Source organism: Bubalus kerabau, chromosome 6 (assembly GCF_029407905.1).
Source record: "Bubalus kerabau isolate K-KA32 ecotype Philippines breed swamp buffalo chromosome 6, PCC_UOA_SB_1v2, whole genome shotgun sequence".
NCBI classification, from domain to species: Eukaryota; Metazoa; Chordata; class Mammalia; order Artiodactyla; family Bovidae; genus Bubalus; species Bubalus kerabau.
In genome coordinates this window covers 35374877-35394467 of record NC_073629.1, presented here as the reverse complement: position 1 = coordinate 35394467, position 19591 = coordinate 35374877, and the positions used below count along the sequence as shown (strand labels likewise).

The 19591-nt window shown below is 36.8% G+C and overlaps 1 protein-coding gene and 1 non-coding gene across 7 annotated transcripts in view; both read left to right on the top strand.

Moving 5' to 3' along the window:
- Positions 1 to 19591, top strand: part of GPSM2 (G protein signaling modulator 2) — a 112146-nt gene that overhangs the window by 71304 nt on the left and 21251 nt on the right. For 5 of the 6 annotated variants that reach the window (XM_055584883.1, XM_055584884.1, XM_055584882.1 and 2 more), the window contains 6 exons: positions 5927 to 6229; positions 15208 to 15429; positions 15950 to 16085; positions 16436 to 16578; positions 17470 to 17593; positions 17692 to 17807. In XM_055584883.1, coding sequence (XP_055440858.1) covers positions 6174 to 6229; positions 15208 to 15429; positions 15950 to 16085; positions 16436 to 16578; positions 17470 to 17593; positions 17692 to 17807 — 797 coding nt within the window. In that variant the 5' untranslated portion in view covers positions 5927 to 6173. The remainder of the gene's footprint in view (positions 1 to 5926; positions 6230 to 15207; positions 15430 to 15949; positions 16086 to 16435; positions 16579 to 17469; positions 17594 to 17691; positions 17808 to 19591) is intronic. The other variant, XM_055584887.1, reaches the window with a different exon arrangement.
- Positions 14435 to 14564, top strand: LOC129656683 (small nucleolar RNA SNORA70). Its single transcript, XR_008716472.1, has one exon. It is a non-coding gene; the product is annotated as a small nucleolar RNA SNORA70 (small nucleolar RNA).

Here is a 19591-nt window from a genome sequence, read left to right as displayed (position 1 = left end):
TTCTTAAGATACTGCTTCATTTGTTGGCCAGGAGAGAGGATAAGAGGAATAATATTTTGTGTTTCTTATATGCCACTTTGGTTATTAATATGAAAACCTCATTTGCTCTAGGAAGTGCCTCTAGACTAATCCTTTCTACCTTGCTCCTCCTGCTCTGTTCCCTACTATCCTTTCTAATTATAGTTAATTAACAAAGCAGTGAATGTGTATTAGTTAGAGTCTAGTTTATATTATAGCTGAAATACGTAAAAGGATGTTATGTGGAAAAGGAGTTAGGCTTTATTGGATGCCAGTAGAAGGGAGAAATGGGTAGAAATGGAAAGATTGCTCAAAATATGGAATAGCTTGCTAAAAGGACTATTCAAAATTAGGATTAGCTGCCTTGTAACCTTTCTGGAAATGTGGTAGTAATATGTTGGACTAGCTCACCTATGGGGTTGTTTATAACACTGGATTCCAGGAATACATACACACTCACACAGACACACATATGTATAATTTTGTTTATGTAAGCACATATATCTTATTTTTACCTTGTTTCTCTTAACTGTTACCTTAAAGGTTGTAGTTTAATTTCCTCTTTGATTCCATTGTTGATCCATTGGGGTTTTTCAGTAGCATGTTGTTTAATCTCCATGTAATTATTTTTTTCCTCATTTCTTCTGTGGTTAATTTCTGATTTCATGGTGTTATGGTCAGAAAGGATGCTTGAGTTAATTTCTGTACTCTTAAATTTGTTGAGGCTTCTTTTATGCCTTGGTATGTGATCAGTCCTGCAAAATGTTCCATATGCACTTGAAAAGAATCTATATTCTGGTTTTTTGGATGTACTGTCCTGAAAATATCAATTAAGTCTAACTGTTCTGTTATATTATTGAGTATCTCTGTTGCCATGTTGATTCTCTGAATGAAAGATCTGTCCACTGCAGTGAGTAGTGTGTTGAAAAGTCTCCTACTATTATTGTATTCCTATTCATTTTTCCCTTTATATCTATTAGTATTTGTTTTACGTATTGGGCACTCCCTTATTAGATGCATATATGTTTAATTCTTTTTTAACACCAAAAACATTATGTATTGGGGTATAGCTGATTAGCAATGTTGTGGTGGTTTCAGGTGAACAGCAAAGAGACTCAGTCATACATATACATGTATCTGTTCCCCCTCAAACCCCCGACTCATCCAAGCTGGCACAGAATATTGAGCAGAGTTCCATGTGCTATACAATAGGTCTTTGTTGGTTATCCATTTCAAATACAGCAGTGTGTACTTGACTTTCCCAAAGTCCCTAACTGTCCCTTCCCCCTGGCAACCATAAGTTCATTTTCTAAGTCTATGAGTCTCTTTCTGTTTTGTAAATAAGTTCATTTGCATGATTTCTTTTAGATTCCTTATGTAAGGAATGTCATATGATGTATCTCTTTGCTGACTAGTTACTTCACTCAGTATGGCATTCTCTAGGTCCATCCATGTTGCTTCAAAAGACCCTATTTCATTCTTTTTAATGGCTCAGTAATAGTCTAGTCTATTGTATATGTATACCACATCTTCTTTATCCATTCTTGTGTCAACAGACATTTAGGTTGCTTCCATGTCTTGGGTATTATAAACAGAGCTGCAGTGAACATTGGGGTGCATGTATCTTTCTGGGCCATGTTTTTCTCTGGATATATGCCCAGGAGTGGGATTGTAGAGTCATACGGTAGCTCTGTTTTTTAGTTTTTTAAGGAAAATCTGTACTGTTCTCTGTAGTGGCTGTACAAATTTACATTCCTGCCAACTGTGCCAGAGGGTTTCTTTCTCTCCACACCTTCTCCAGCATTTGTTGTTTGTGGATTTTTTGATGATAGCCATTCTGACTGGTGAGGTGATATCTCATGGTAGTTTTGATTTGCATTTCTTTGATAATTAGTGATGTTGAACATTTTTCATGTGCTTATTGGCTATCTTTATGTCCTCTTTGCAGAAATGTCTATTCAGGTCTGCCCATTTTTTGAGTGGGTTGTTTGTATTGATGCTAGTAAGCCTAATAAGCTGTTTGTAAATTTTGGAGACTTAATTCCTTATTGGTCACATCATTTGCAAATGTTCTCTCCCAATCTGTGGGCTCTCTTTTCATTTTGTCTATCATTTCCTTTATTGTGCAAAAACTTTTGAGTTTTAAGTAGGTCCCATTTGTTTATTTTTGCATTTATTTCCTTTTTCTGGGACATGGATTAAAAAGATGTTGCTGTGATTTACGTCAGAGTATTCTGCCTATGTTTTCTCCTAGGAGTTTTATAGCATCCAGTCTCACATTTATGTCTTTAATCCATTTTGAGCTTTTTTGTGTGTATGGACTTAAGGAATGATCTAATTTCATTTTTTTTTAACATGTGGCTGTCCAGTTTTCCCAGCACCATTTGTTGAAGAGACTCTTGCCAACATTGTGTAGTCTTGACTCTTTTGTCATAGATTAATTGACCATAGGTGCATAGGCTTATTTCTGGGTTTTCTATCCTGTTCTGTTGTCTATATTCTATTTTTGTACTGGTAACATACTGTTTTGATGACTGTAGCTTTGTAGTATAGTTGGAGGTCATGGAGCCTGATTCTTCCAGTTCCGTTTTTCTTTTAAAGATTGCTTTGGCTATTTGGGGTCTTCTGTGTCTCCATACAAATTTTGAGATTTTTTTTTTTTGGTGTTAGTTCTATGAAAAAATGCCATTGGTAATTTGATAGGGATTACATTGAGTCCGTAGATTGCTTTGGGTAGTATAATCATTTTTACAACATTGATTCTTCCAATCCATGAACACGGTATATCTTTCCATCTGTTTATGTCATCTTCAAGTTCTTTCATCAGCATCTTATAGTTTTCACAGTACGGGTTTTCAGTTGTCTGAAACAGAGTTTTCAGTTGTCTCCTTCAGTTCAGTTCAGTCACTCAGTTGTGTGCAACTCCATGGACTGCAGCATGCAAGGCTTCCCTGTTTATCACCAACTCCCAGAGCTTGCTCAAACTCATATGTCTATCGAGTCAGTGATGCCATCCGATCATCTCATCCTCTCTCATCCCCTTCTCCTCCTGCCTTCAGTCTTTCCCAGCATCAGGGTCTTTTCCAGTGAGTCAGTTCTTCGCATCAGATAGCCAAAGTTTGGGAGCTTCAGCTTCAGCATCAGTCCTTCCAATGAATATTCAGGACTGATTTCCTTTATGATTGACTGGTTTGATCTCCTTGCAGTCCAAGGGACTCTCAAGAGTCTTCTCCAACACCACAGTTCAAAAGCATGAATTCTTTGGCGCTTTTTTTATGGAATACTCTCACATCCATACATGACTACTGGAAAAACCATAGCTTTGACTAGACAGACCTTTGTTGGCAAAGTAGCGTCTCTCTTTTTAATATGCTGTCTAGGTTGGTCATAGCTTTTCTTCCAAGGAGCAAGCATCTTTTAATTTCATGGCTGCAATCACCATCTGCAGTGATTTTGGAGCCCAAGAAGATAAAGTCTGTCACTGTTTCCAGTGTCCAGTCCCATCACTTCATGGCAATTAGATGGGAAAACAATGGATACAGGTTTATTATATATGTCCTTATTATGTTGAGTTATGTACCCTCTATGCCCACTTTTGGAGAAGGCATTGGCAACCCACTCAAGTACTCTTGCCTGGAAAATCCCATGGACGGAGGAGCCTGGTAGGCTGCAGTCCATGGGGTTGCTAGGAGTCGGACACAACTGAGTGACTTCACTTTCCCTTTTCACTTTCAGACATTGGAGGAGGAAATGGCAACCCACTCCAGTGTTCTTGACTGGAGAATCCCAGGGACGGGGGAGCCTGGTGGGCTGCCCTATGGGGTCGCACCGAGTCAGACACGACTGAAGCAACTTGGCAGCATGCCCACTTTCTGGAGAGCTTTTTTATTTTTATCATAAAAAGTAATTTTCTTTTTCTGTGGTATCTTTATCTGGTTTTGGTATCAGGGTGATGGTGGCCTCATAAAATGAGTTGGGAAGTTTTCCTTCTTCTGTGATTTTTTGGAAAAGTTTCAGAAGGATAGTTGTTAACTGTTCTCTAAATGTTTGATGGGTTTCCTTGGTGGCTCAGCTGGTAATGAATCCACCTGCAATGTGGGAGACCTGGGTTTGATCCCTGAGTTGGGAAGATCCCCTGGAGGAGGGCATGGCAACCACTCTAATATTCTGGCCTGGAGAATTCCATGGACTGTATAGTCCATGGGGTCACAAAGAATCAAATGTTTGATAAAATTGGCCTGGGAAGCCGTGAGGTCCTGGACTTTTGTTTGTTGGGAGGTTTTTAATAATAGTTTCACTTTTAGTGCTTGTGATTGGTCTGTTCATATTTTCTATTTTTTCCTGGTTCACAGTCTACGGAGACTGTACCTTTGTAAGAATTTGTCCATTTCTTCCAGGTTGTCCATTTTATTGGCATATAATTGTTCATAGTAGTCTCTTATGACCCTTGGAATTTCTATGGGGTGAGTTGTAACTTCTCCTTTTTCATTTCTAATTCTACTGATTTGAGTCTTCTCCCTTTTTTCCTTGATAAGTCTAGCTAAAGGTTTATCAATTTTATCTTTTCAGAGAACCAGCTTTTAGTTTCATTGATCTTTGCGATTGTTCTCTTTGTCTCTATTTCATTTATTTCAGCTCTAATCTTTATGATTTCCTTCCTTCTACTAACTTGAGGCTTTGTTTATTCTTCTTTCTCTAGTTGTTTTAGATGCAAGTTTAGCTTGTTTATTTGATGTTTTTCTTGTTTCTTGAGGTAAGATTGTATTATTATAAACTTCCCTCTTATAACTGCTTTTGCTGGATATATATATGTTCACAAGTGTAAAATCCTCTTCTTGTATTGATCCTTTTATCACCATATAGCATCCTTCTTTATCTTTATGGCTTTTGGTTTAAAGTTATTTTGTCTGAGTATAGCAACTCTTGCTTTCTTGTCATTTTTGTTTCCATGAGATATCCTTTTCCATCCCTTTACTTTCAATCTATAAGTCTACTCTGCCTTGTTGGCAGCATATTGTAGTCTGTTGTTTTAATCCAGACTGCCATTCCATCTTTTGATTGGAGCATTTAGTTCATTGACATTTAATGTAGTTATTGATAGATATGTATTTATGCCATTTTAAACATTGTTTTCCCGTTGATTTTTGCATTTCTTCTTTGTCCCTTTTTCTTTCTGCTTTTCATTTTGTGGTTTGATGATTTTTTCTTGTATTATATTTATGTTCTCTTTCTTTTGGTTTCTGTGAATCTATTGTATGTTTTTGATTTGTGGTTACCCTGTTTTTCAAGTATGTTAACCCTTTCGTACATCTACTTGCCTTAGACTGGTAGTCATACAGGCTCAGATACATTCCAGGGGGAAAAAGATCTACATTTTCTTACTCCCCTCGCCCACATTTTACGATTTTGATGTCCTCTTTTACATCTTCATATTCATCCTTTTGCAGTTCATTGTGGGTATAATCGCTTTCAGAGAAAATTTTAAAATCAGCACAAATATCTTCTTTGAAGAAGTAAATTTATAGAGTTTAGGACTGACTTGTTCAAATGAGTTGTTGAATTTTCATTTTACTTGTTAATGATAGTTTTTTAAATCTTAAAATATTACAATTTTAAGATACTAGTATTATATCTATTCTTTTATATTTGTAATGGAAAATATTACATAAAATTATTGTATTTTAAACCAATTTAAAAAATTGAAAAGTGCATGTCTCAAGTAAATATCATATGTTTACATCCTTATTTAGAAGCCCTCTGTTGATTAAGCCCTTTGCTGTTTTTCTGCCATAGTTCACATGACAGCAGTCTGTGAAATTAGCTGTGTGATTATGTACAGCTTGGAATTACTTTAGGTTGTTCTTTGAAAATAGGACTTCAAGCAAAACATCTTGTATTCCTTTTGCAGAAATGTTGCTGAAGTGCTGCTGAAAGGGCCAGAGATGCAAGGATTTGGGACACATTTTGAACCTTTAAGCTGTCTGACATTGACCTCCTTTCATTATTAATAAAGAAGAAGCAGGAGCTTAGGATGTATTAACACCAACTCATTAATATACTAACCGGACAATGTTCTGCAGCAATTCTACATTGTAGAGCTGGATTGGCACAAAATAAAATAATTTCTTAGTATACCCAGCTTATAATATGACTCGATGGAGGAAAATTTGATAAGCATGAGAGAAGACCATTCTTTTCATGTTCGTTACAGGTAAGACTGCTGCTTTCTTAGTGGGTAATTTTAATACTTATTTAAACATGTGTTTAACTCTGATCATTTGAAATTTAAATATGAAAATATACTAGCCATAGTTAGTATCTCCTTTAAACAGTGTTTTCTTTTTGTTGTGGTTGTAGTAAGTTTTTATATCCTTTCTATAGGGAAATGGTAGTAGAGAACAATTACATTCTATAGTTTGTTTGCTAATGTTCTGTGGAAGAGTTTATGATTAGTTATTTTAAACTCTGTTACTCTTTTTATAATGCAGATATTAAAGTGAAATATATTTCTAAATCTTCAAGGGTAGAAGATAGATTTTGTAGTGTGGTTGGCTGAACAACCTAATTTTTGTTACAATTTTTAAATAGTGATCTTTTATAAATGAGCTTTTAAGAAAAGGGGTGTTAATGTTGGAATGGGTGGGTACTTTCTAAACATGATAAACTAATAATCAGTTTAATATTTAGTGGTAAAATATTAATGACATTTCTGAGACATTTAGGAGCAAAGCAAGAATATGTATATCATCATTATTTAACATTTATTTTGGAAGTTATGCTCATTGTTCTTAACTGTAAAATACAAATATTAGAATGGAAGACTTAATTATCAGGTGATTAGATATTAATAGATTCCTTATCAAAACTGTTGAGTTAATATTAAATAAACATCAGAACTTCTAGCTTTGAATAGCGTTCTTATCCCTAATGAGTGAAGATGTTTGATACCAAACCTTAGGTATCTTAGCACTTGCATAGGAAAGAATGAGATTTACTGTCATTGGCTTTGGAGCAGATGGTTCATGTTAGGGCATGGTGCCAAGAAAGTTTATCTAGGTAAGCTGAGGGCATTTTTATTGCAAATTTAAAAGTTTCAAATGAAAGAAAATGGAAGATATTCAATATAATTTAAATGAATTTTTAATAGAAATGCTCTCGCTCTACCCTCTGGGGCATAGTTCCAGAAACCTCTGTGTCTAGTGTGAAGTCTTGCCAGTTTTACTTCCTAAATGCTGCTCAGATTCATCTATCCATCTGGCTTCTCTCCACCACTGTGAAAGTTCAGGCCCCCATCATCTTCCTTCCAGACTCCCTCCATTCTCCGTTCTGGCCTCTTGGAATCTCTTTTAAATTTGCCTCCAGAGGGCTCAGTCTGCAGATACAGAGTTAATCATGCAACCTCTGCATAATCTGTTTGGTGGCTTCTAGTCACTTGCAGGGTAGGGCCATGCTTAATGTAGTACACAGGAGCTTGCATTACCTGGCCTCTACGTGTTCCTTCATCCTTACTTCCTGCCATCCCTCACCTTGTTCCTTGTATGTGACTCAGTGCCCTTGCTCGTGCTACACCCTATGACCTGAATGCCCTTCCTACTTTATTGGTTTAGCTAATTCTACTCAATATCTAGGAATTCAGCTCAAAAATATTCTTCTGGAAACTGTTTCTGAACTCCATATTTTAAGTGCCCTCTCTGTGCGCAAATATCCTGTGCATCTCTCTCTCTTAGCACTAACTATATTAAAATTCAGTGTACCTGTTTATATGTGTTTGTCTCCTCCTCCTTTGCCACTCCCTACTTTGACTATTGGCTCCCTTTGGGCAGCCATGATGCCTCGCTTGTTGTCTGGCACCACATTTGATGGAATGTCCTTTGAATTTCATTGGATATAACCATCAAATGAACTTGATGGTTCACTCTTGAAAATGTTTAATAAGACATGTAGTAAGATGTTTATTGTCTTGCTAAATAGTTTCAAGAGTGGCTTACTTTTTAAAAAAATTTCTTTTTAATTGAAGGATAATTGCTTTACAATATTGTGGTGGTTTCTGCCATACATCAACATGAGTCAACCATAGTATACCTGTGTCCCCTTCCTCTTGAACTTCCCTCCCACTTCCTACCACATCCCCCCCCAAATAGGTTGTTACAGAGGCCTGGTTTGAGTTCCCTAAGTCATTCAGCGAATTCCCATTGCCTATTTGTTTTACATATGGTAGTATATATATTTCCATGTTTTTAATATTGTAACAATTGATGAGGAGTGGATTATACCTGTGCCTATAGGAAGATCTTAGATTTATTGTTTTTCATGATATAGCATAGGTCAAACATGGTTATATATTGATACAAGACTTCACCTATAAAAGAAATGTAAAACTTTTAACTATTTTTAGTAAGACTACACCAAACAAATCTCTGGTTTTGTCAGTCCTGTGAAATTAGCATTCTGTATATGACTGGATTAGTATATAACTGCAGGTAATAGTTTGTATCCCGTTTTTAGATGTCATGTCCTTGTATAGGTTGTTTTTCTATTCTGGTAAACACTTAGCATGTACTGTTGTATCCGTCTGGTTCTTTCATTGAGGTCCTCGTCTGTCCCTGGAGGAGTTTCTGTGGTACAGTGTGTTTGTAAATTTTGACATGGAATAATTCTTCAGATGCTAAGAAGCCTCCTAAGAGATATCAGAATGCTTTATGAAATATTTTGCAACTTATTTATGAAGGTAGAGAGAAATGGAGACTGACAGAAAAATAGGATTTGTTTCTAAACTTTTTAAAAGTGTTCAACTGATTTTAAATAACTGTCATTAAATTTTTAGGATTGATAATAGTACTGTGATTGTATTTTTTGAAAGTGACTCCATATCTTTTAGAGGTACATACCAAAATATTTACAAATGAAATTCTATGTTTTCTAGAATCTACTTCAAAAGTTGTAGAGTGAGGGTGGAGGTAAAGATGAAATATATATTGATAATGTATCATATATTGGTAATTGTTGATATAGAAAGGTAGATATATCAGGTTCATTATATTAATTTCTCTAGTTTTGTATTTCTTTGTTTAGCTTGTTATATACTTGTTTAAGTATAACAAAGAAATATAAGTATTTTTATTTACTTATATAATTATACTGTTTACTTATATAATTTATAAGTAAATTATATAAGTAAAAATATAAGTAAACAAAGAAATTTCCTTGTTTATACTTGTTACTTTGAAGAAAAACATTTCAATACTTTAATATAAAAATTAGGCTATTGCAATTAAGTTGTGAAGGAATGCAATTTTAGTATTGACTTTTTCAATTTTGCTAGATAAATATAATTATTAATAATATTCTTTCTGAAGAATAGTTTGAGGTAATGTGGAGTGGTGGAAAGAACACTGGATTTGGAGACAAAGACAGGATTGCACCTCTCAGCTTTGCCATCATATGATCTTAAGCAGGTCACTGAGCATCATTTTCTCCTTCTATAATAATTCCCATCTCACAGCATCATTTTGAGGATGAAATTTATTATAATGTATAGAATAATCACTTTTAAAACTAAGTTACTGATCAGAATTTAAATTTAACGCAAGATAGTTTTGCGCTTTCCCTTTGACAAAGTAAACTAGAATAACTCGATATATGTGGTAGACTGGACAGATGAAAATTGTTTATGGCAGCTAGGACTGGTGATAAAAGGATCTCTGCCCAATTAAAACACGTGGAAGGTGGAACTAGGGGCCACAGTGAGCCAGTCGACAGCCACAGGAGACAGCACAGTGGAGAAGGTGCAGGGCACTCTTGCTTTGATCTTAAGTCCTGAATCCCAGCATTTATTCTTAATTAGTGTGTAAGTCTTTGAAGGGAAGTCAGATTTGGACAGAACTGGCTATTAATTTTTTTAATATAGCATCAAGATTTTAATCCTCTTTTGCTTTCATTGATACACTGTAAACACAAGAAACCAGAAAGAAGGATGTAAAGAAAAAAATCAAGTTGTAGGAGAAAAGTGAAAAATAATAAAATATAAAAGTTAAAATAAGTTGAAAAGATGTGAGATTGTGCAGAAGATGAAGATTTAAAGCTGAAATGTTCAATCTGTTGACAAAAATGTAAACATTTCAGTCAAAGATAGTAGTGCTGTCTTTATACTTACTAGAAATGTACTTTTTTTTGATTATATAATTCAGTGGGCCATTAGGAAGAATGAAAAGAAAACTTTATATGTGGGATATATTTTAATGGACAGATATTTTCCTGGCTTGTCTTCTAGTCTTCGTATGTTCTTTGTTTTCAACCCAACTGGTAAACAGATGAAGTAATTGTATTCTCTCATAGAGACAGAGAGGATATGAAATTACTTTCTCTGTTACTATTTAATGATCTTCTAAAAAATTTATAAACCAACCTTCCTTCGCTATTTTGCAATTAGCTATATTTGAGGTGTTGGAGACTTTGCCAGAACATTGACTTCTTTTCCAATAAAACATATCGGAACTATACTATATGTCAAAATAAACTCATAAGCTAGAGAGTTGGAGCTTTATTTTGAGCATTTGTTACTGAAATGATTTTCTAAGGTAGATTGTCCTGTAGGGCAGTCTCACCTTTAAGGACGGCGGTGTAGCCAGCAGGCTTCCAGGTAGCTATCACTGTTTCCAATGAGAATTATGTAAAATACCTTTTAGAAAATTTGTAATTCTTAGGATGCCATTCAGCCTTATAGTTAAGTTTTGTGAGATACAACAGCATTTGGATTGATGGTTCCATTATAATGTTGTATAAATTTAAGTTCAGAACATCAAATATTTGTGGTGAAGATATGTATTTGAAGAAGATGCTTCTCTGTTTTATATGGATATACTGTTACTAACTTCCAATTTTTACACATCCTATATTTGAATAGTTCTGACAAAAAAGTTAATCACTAGTCAATCTTAGAAGGAAAGGGAAATTTTTTGTGCTAACTGGAGGATTATAACCCTGGAGACAGTCTTTCAGAAAGCTTTAAGGACTACTCTGCCTGAGAAGTCAAGGCACAGTAATACAAGTTTTTGAGACAAGGAGAGTTTTACATCCAAGTAGCATGTTGACAGTTCACATCATCCAACAAGGTGAGTAGTGGACTATGGTGACCCCTTACAGGATTGAGAAAAAAGTTTTCTCTTAAGGAGCTATGTGCTAGCTCCAGGAGTAATTGCCTTCTGGGGGTGGGGGGCAAGTAGGTGTTCCCGTGTCTTCTAGGGGACCCGGTTAATGTGTCATGCAGATACAGAGTGCACGAGGCAGTGGCTCAAATGGCAGAGAAATTTTTATGTTAATTTTTTTTGTCCTGCTTTAAAAATAAATTTGTTTCAATAGCCTCGTCTTTTATTAATTTCCTGGCCAGCAACCTAATCATCCTGGGTTGGTGGTTCCGCAGGTGACTACAGTCTCTCTCCCGCTGGGTGAAGCCGTGTGCCGTCACTAGCATTCTGTCATATGGTGGCATGTAATTTCTTAAACCAATACTCTGTTGATGGGCGTTTAAACTGTTTGTGGGTTTTCGCTTCTGTGACCATCCTTTTAAATTTGTATTGATGTAGCTTTAAAATAAACTCCTAGTGGTGAAATTGCTCAACATATAACTTTTTCCATAATTGGTATTATGCTTAAAATTTGTTAATAGAAACAGTAATGTATTTTATGTGTAAAAATGTCTTTTCCAATTTTTCCCCCATGGTAATTTTTGGAAGTTCAGTGGTTTCAGTATTTAGACAAATAAAGATAACTAGCTCAAGTACCAAGTCTGGCAAAAGAAGCCTTTGATAAAACCACATTTTTACATATTAATCTTTTGCTGACTCATTTCTCTTCACACATGCGATACACCAGTAACCTCATAAGACCTTAAACAAAAGTAATCTTTTTTATGAATTCTTTCATATTCAAAAATAAAGGGAAGTTTTCACTTGTAAAAGACAAAAATAGGCTTCATTAATTTGAAGTGACCTATAAAGAAATATAAAACAGCAATTTAAGATTTCTAGTAAACTAATTTATTTTTCTATGTGCTTTATCTCTCCCCACCCCATTCCTAGTCTAATGTTAAAGCAAAATATTAAAAAGAGGTTAACTTGCATTATTTTACCTTGATTTATAAAGTGAGGGTGAAGTCACTAGTCTAACTGTGAATAAGCAGTTTAGCCTTTGGCTAAATTATTAAAAAAAAAAAGACACTTGGATATAAAACTTAAAAATTACCTCAGAGATGACTAGTTTCATCTACTTATTCTGAGTGAGAATTCTGCTTTGAACCTTTGGCTCTGTTAGTCTAGATTTTTCATCTAGCTTCATCTGATTTATTTTCCACTCTTACAACCCTATTTTAATTTATGACTCTAAGGATCCTTGAAATTTTATAGGCTAAAAGACAGCACCTGAAGAAATGTATTAATTGATCTGCTACAAAAAATACAGAGTGTAATCATATTTCAATGAGTTTAGGGTGAGTGGTGGTTTAATTCACATTTCCTGTTACAGGAGTGATTCTCAAACCTGTACATGGAATTACCTGGGAGCTTTTAAACAATTCTGAGGGCATACCTCATGCCCAGGGGAGTGGGACCCAGAGTTGAGTTTTAACAAGTGCTCCATGTGAGCTCCACTATTGTGCAGCCGGGATCAAGAACCACCACTCCTGTAGACTTGCTCAAAGACAATTCTAGTAAGAAGTAATTTAGTGCTGCTCTAAAAATTAAAATGCTTGATGAGCTAAATCAGAGTCTTCCAAAGGGTGGTGGTATGCCACTGGTAGTACCTAAGTTTATTTCACTCACTTTTTTTTTTTTAATTGGAGGCTAATGACTTTACAATATTGTGGTGGTTTTTGCCATACATTCACATGAATCAGCCATGGGTGTACATGTGTTCCCCATCCTGAACCTCCCACCCATCTCCCTCCCCATCCCATCCCTCAGGGTCATCCCAGTGCACCAGCCCTGAGCGCCCTGTCTTAATAGTTACGTATTTGTTCTGACGTGCATTAGAAAAGTGAGTATCACATCAAACTCAATTTCATGGATACTGCTTTAGATGAAGCTAGATTTTTTTTTTTTTTTAATGTGCTGTGCTTAGTCACTGAGTCATGTCCTACTCTCTGCAACCCCATGGACTGCAACCCACCAGGCCCCTCTGTCCATGGGGATTCTCCAGGTGAGAATACTGGAGTGGGTTGCCATGCCCTCCTCCAGGGGATCTTCCCAACCCGGGACTGAACCCAGGTCTCCTGCGTTGCAGGCGGATTCTTTACTGTCTGAGCCACCAGAGAAGCCAGTTAATGGCACGTGCCAATTGAAAGGAATTTGCCAAATACAGAAATACATTTAAGTGAATGGCAGAAATCATGAAAATGTTGAAGACCCACCATGGCAACTTTGGTAAAGAGCACCTACTAAAGTGTAGGATTGGAATTGGAAGTATTGGTGTTTTTTCTCTTAGATATATTTATAGTAACTTAATTCTTCTGGCTTTTAAAATTTAGTGACAGACTTTGAGAATTAGAATTTCTGCAAATCTTTAAATCATTGCTTTATAACATAAGGTTTCTTAACACTTCTTTCATGGAAATGTACCTTGTACCTGAAGATATTTTGCTCTTCTATTTTTCTACAGTATAGGTGATCCTGTGGTGGTAAGACAAGGAAGGAGTGTGTGTGTGTGTGCGCGCGTGTGCGTGCCTGCACGCATATGAGAGTTCACCTGAGTATGACGTAGAGATGTGTGGTTGGAGGGGCTGAGTAGATCACCTGCATACCTGGATAGAGAAGAGTATTACTTAAAGGACTTCTCCTCCACAGGCATTCCTTTTCTCCCCAAACTCCCAGAAAGCCCGTTAGTCTGCCATAACTCAGAACAGCTTAGGAAACACTATTTTAGATTCTCTCATTGGTAAAACAGGTTGCTCTCGGTTAGCCAATTAGAATGAGCTCTGTTGACAAAAAAAAAAAAAAAAAAGTAATCAATGGATCTAAGAAAGAAATGAAATATTTTATTCAAGCCAAATTGAGGATTATAACCTGGGAACACCTCTCAGAAAGCTTGGAGAATTGCTCTGCCCCTTTGAGATCCAAGCACTGTACATTAGATGACATATTACTGACATTTTTCACAATCCACATCTACCTGTACAAAGCAAGAAATGAGTAATGGACCACTGTGGCTCCTTACAAGACCTCCTAAGGGGTCGTTGTGACCCCTGATGAGATTGAGAAGGAATCTTATCTCCTAAGGAGGTCTGGTTAATGCAGATGCGCAACACACCCAAAAGGGGAGGAAGGAGGCCAAATGAGCAGAAGAAAATTTTTATTTAAGTCTTCCTCCTCTTGTCATAAAATGTGAATTTTATTTCATCAGCTCCATATAGAGATGTTCAGCTGTCCTATAAAAAAGACCTCCTGTGCTCTTCTCCCCACGGGGGCCCAGTGTGCAGTGGCTGCCTCAGCACCCTCCTCCATAGTGTATGCAGCCTGTTGCTCTCCAGGTTGTCCTAAGGCACCTTGGAGACACCCCTTTCCAGTGGACACTCATGACTGGCATGCTGTCCCCAGTCTTGGCTCCAGACAGGTGTGCAGAGTGCCTTTGGAAAGCCCCAGGGCACAGTGGCCGCGGTCCATGTTGGCCAAGTCATAACGTCCATCTGCACCAAGCTGCAGAGCAAGGAGCATGTGATTGAGGCTCTCTGCAGAGCCAAATTCAAGTTTTCTGGCCACCAGAAGATCCACATCTCCCCAGGAGTGGGGATTTACTAAGTTTAATGTAGATGAATTTGAAAACACGGTGGCAGGAAAGTGGCTTATCCCAGATGGCTGTGAGGCCAAGTGCATCCCTGATCGCAGCTTTCTGAACAAATGGCGGGCCCTGCACTCATGAGAGCCCTGGTGCTGTCCCCTCCTCACTCATGCCCACCAATAAATCCTACTTCCTGTCAAAAAAAGACCTTTGTGGTTGAGAGACATTTGAATAGGCAGATTAGCTTTTGCTATAAAAGTTTACTGTTTTATCAATAGTGTGTATATACTTCAGTTGTAGAGGCAGCTGTTGTAACCAAGAATTGCCGCAGTCCACGTTGAAATTGTATTGCTGGAAGTTAAAAGACACTGTGATGCAGTTGTAATGTAATGTTGTGAATGTCTGTCCTATATAATTTTATAGAATGGAAGCCTCTTGCCTCGAACTGGCCTTGGAAGGGGAGCGTCTGTGTAAATCTGGAGACTGCCGTGCTGGTGTGTCATTCTTTGAAGCTGCAGTTCAAGTCGGAACTGAAGACTTAAAAACTCTTAGCGCTATTTACAGCCAGCTGGGCAATGCTTATTTCTATTTGCATGATTATGCCAAAGCACTAGAATACCATCATCATGATTTAACTCTTGCAAGGTAATTAATTTAAGCTTTTTCATACTTTCTCCCTAAATTAACTGTTACTTCAAAAATTTTTTCATTCAGTTAAAAAAACGAATAGTACATTTAATGAGTTTTAATTCATTAGCAGTTCAGTTCAGTTCAGTCACTCAGTCGTGTCCGACTCTTTGCAACCCCATGAATCACAGCATGCCAGGCCTCCCTGTCCATCACCAACTCCCAGAGTTCACCCAGACTCACGTCCTTCGAGTCAGTGATGCCATCCAGCCATCTCATATTCTGTTGCGTTTTAAAACTAATCTTTAGGCTGAACACAGTTTAATTAAGTAAATGAATAGTGGTGAAACGATGTTAGAGTTTAATTAAGTGAATTAAAATTATATTTAAATACAGAAATGTAAGTTTAAAATTTTTATTTAAAGTAGGTTTCAAGAATAATGAGTCTTACCTTAAGCATGTCATCTGTTCTCTAGGGAAAATTGTATTCTGGCTGGTTTATATTTTAACACACTGTTTTCTTTTCTTTAAACCCCAGGACTATTGGAGACCAGTTGGGGGAAGCTAAAGCTAGTGGTAATCTGGGAAATACTTTAAAAGTTCTTGGGAATTTTGATGAAGCTATAGTTTGTTGTCAGCGACACCTGGATATTTCCAGAGAGCTTAATGACAAGGTAATGAGGAAACATTAGATGGTAGGCCAAATGTTTTCATTGAAATTGCTTTGTGTTTTAATCCTATTTAATTATTCTGTAGTTTATCTAAAAGTTAATACCAAAAAGAAAGTATAGGAAAATGAGAGAAGAGAAACAAAAAAAATTTTTAATAGATGAGAAAAAGAAATAGTAAGAGGTCCTTCTTTCTCATACATGGTCATATGTTTTGTGGTTCTGTATGAATGGCTGATGTAAACATTTTTTTCTCTTGACCGTAATATCAAGGATGTTACAAATAAGTATATGTGATAAGCACTGTAATACTGGCCTCGGATTTCAAAATGTAAACTGCTGATACCTTCATCTAGGTGGGAGAAGCAAGAGCACTTTACAATCTTGGAAATGTGTATCATGCTAAAGGGAAAAGTTTTGGCTGCCCTGGTCCTCAGGATGTAGGAGAATTCCCAGAAGAAGTAAGAAATGCTCTGCAGGCAGCTGTGGATTATTATGAGTGAGTAGCCCTGATGCAGTCATGTGGTCCACCTCAGACAGTAGTAAAGTTTTTAAGTTTGGCAGACATTTTAAAATCATTAGTAAGTAAAATAAACCATCAAGTTGCTACTAAAATGTTATAGTGTTCTATTAGTCGTAATCTCCTCCCTCCCCAGGAAAACTTTCATTTAAACTGCAGACCAGTGCCACTTAGTGGTACAAATAAGAAATATCAGTAGTGAGTCTAGGGTTATTCGGAGTCTTTTATCAACAGACTTTCATAAAACTTCTTAGCTGTACGGGTTCTAAGATTACTCTGTCCTGGACTCTGAGAAGAAACCTACCTGAATGGTTGAGTAAAATATTCCCAGTTATTTCCTGTAGCCACCCTCCAGCACAGACATATCATTAAAACCTGGCACATTACGGCTGTAAGCTTATTTACATTTTTTTTCCTATAAAGAATTCAATTTGTAGAGAAGCTCATCAGTGGGGCTAGGAGCTGAGTGCTCTTAGTCACTCTATCCCATGTCCCTTGGGAAGGTCTGGGACTAGGGCCATAGAGCGGCCCTAAAAGGGCCTTCCCTGAGCTTTGGGGAGGTGAGTTCCCAGAGAACGGGGCTACACGCGCACAAGGGCAGACTGGGCAGGAGGTGCTATGGACCCCGCCCTTGCAGAGGGTCCTGGCGGATGCCTCCTTAGCCAGAGTTTGGAACAGACTCACTGCCAGCGAAGTGAGTTCAGTGGCTGAGGTGAGGTACCCTGCGTGGGGGCCTCATAACCCAATTCAGACTACTCCCGCCCGTAAAAAAAAAAAAGAAAAAATTCGATTTGTAAATGAAAATCAATAAATGGTTTTCTCAACCTTGTTTGTTTGTTTGTTTTTTAAAAACTCTTTGTTACAACTTAGGGAAAACTTATCACTAGTAACTGCTTTGGGTGACCGAGCAGCCCAAGGACGTGCCTTTGGAAATCTTGGAAACACGCATTACCTCCTTGGCAACTTCAGGGATGCAGTTATAGCTCATGAACAGGTACAGTAAAGCTTTGGAGCAGATCATTTTCTTCATCAGTGTTTTGAACAGCTTTCAGACTTTCTTTAGTTTTATCTAATTAAAACTTTCTGTTTCAGCGTCTCCTTATTGCGAAAGAATTTGGAGATAAAGCAGCTGAAAGAAGAGCATACAGCAACCTTGGAAATGCATATATATTTCTTGGTGAATTTGAAACTGCCTCTGAATACTACAAGTTAGTCTAATATTTCTGTAGATAAATGTAAAATGGTTAGTTATGCAGTCCAATAAATCATAGGCTTTGGGTTTATGGCTTTTTTGGTGCATTTAAGCAGCAGGACCTTTGGCTCTCTAAGTCTCAGCCTTCTCATCTGTAATCAAAGATATCAATACTTTGCTTTGGGGATTGTTATGAGGACTGAATTAAAGACTATATTAAGCACTTATTTAGCACAGTACTTGGCACACAGTGCTCGATACGTATTATTGTTAACAGTTAGTAGCAGCAGCGTAGCCCCTTTATATTTTTATTAGTTTTTATCTTTAAAACTGTTTTCAACGACATTCTAAACATTTGAAGTCTTTTACACTGATTCAGCATGTATGGTGTATATATTTACATGCTCCCCCACCACCAATGATGGGTTTGCAGAGAGGCCACATGAAAGCCTGGTAACAAACAGATGCCCCGGTTTCCTCCAGCAGTTGCTGAATGTCCCCCACCTCATCCTACCATCTTATCGAGTTCTCCCACCCTCTCTGCCTATCTTTGGTTCTCTCTTTAAGCTGAGGCCCTGTTCACTTGAGGAGCACTCCCAGCTTCTTCTGAGACAGAGTCTTTTTAAGCTATTGGTAGGCTTGAAACATACATGATAGCAAAGTTTGGACTGCTTCATTTTGCCTGATCTTTGCTTTCTAGATTGTTTGGTGTTTTCTTTAATTAGTGGGAATTGAAGGTCCATACAGGCCTTAGGCAGAAGCCAATATGACTGAACCAAAGACACAGTGACTGATTTATATTTTGTTAAAAAATCTAATGTGAGACAGATCTGGAAAGTTTATCATCTAAAAAAAAAAGTAAAATTGCTTTAGGTCCATGTTAAAAACTAGAATGTCATCCCATTTAAACTTCAACTAATGGTTGGTATTTGTTGGTTGACTAGTTAGATGTGAAATAACCTTCTAAATAAAATACATCACTATACAAGGAGTATATATTTTGATTTTAAATATAAAAGTTTCTTCTATTTTAAATCCAAAAGACATAGAAAAGTCTTAACAATGATGTATTTGTATTAAATACTGAAAAGTTCTGTAAGAAAGTAGAGATGGTGGCTGTTTAACTAAAGAAGCATGAGTATAAAGTAATGAAACTTACTCCTGCCCCACACACCCCCAAGCAAGGAGAACTCAGAACTTCATACATATTACATAAATATTGGTTAAAAATATTTTTGGAACTCTTCTTTGGAATTGTTTTCAGAGCCACACTGGAAAACTATCTTAATTTTATAGGTCTATAATAGAAAGGATAGAAACAGTAGTCGGTAAAGCTACTTTAGTAACAGAGTTTGGTTATAGAAAGACTTCCAACCATTTTCAAATTAACTGTATTCTCAAAGGATAACCATATGCCAGAAAGGATTGTGCCACAGGGTCAGAAGACAATTCCAAAAGTCTTCCAAAAATGTTTGTGAGGACAGGCAAGGTTAGAGTAAGTGTGTAGCCTTGCTGGGTGACAAATTTGAAAGTATCATCATTAAATACATAATTTCAGGTTTGTTTGCTTAATAAAACTATCACATTATCATATACTTATTTTTCATATAGTTATAATGATATGAAGTATTTATAGTGTTTGGCAGAAATTATAGGAAAGAGTCATTTATATTATTGGCTCCAAAAGCATCTGTAGATTGAAGCACTGATGAGAATAATAACAAAACACTAACATTTATTAGCTTCTACTGGGAGCAAGATGCTATGCTAAGCACATTATATATACTAATTCATTTAATC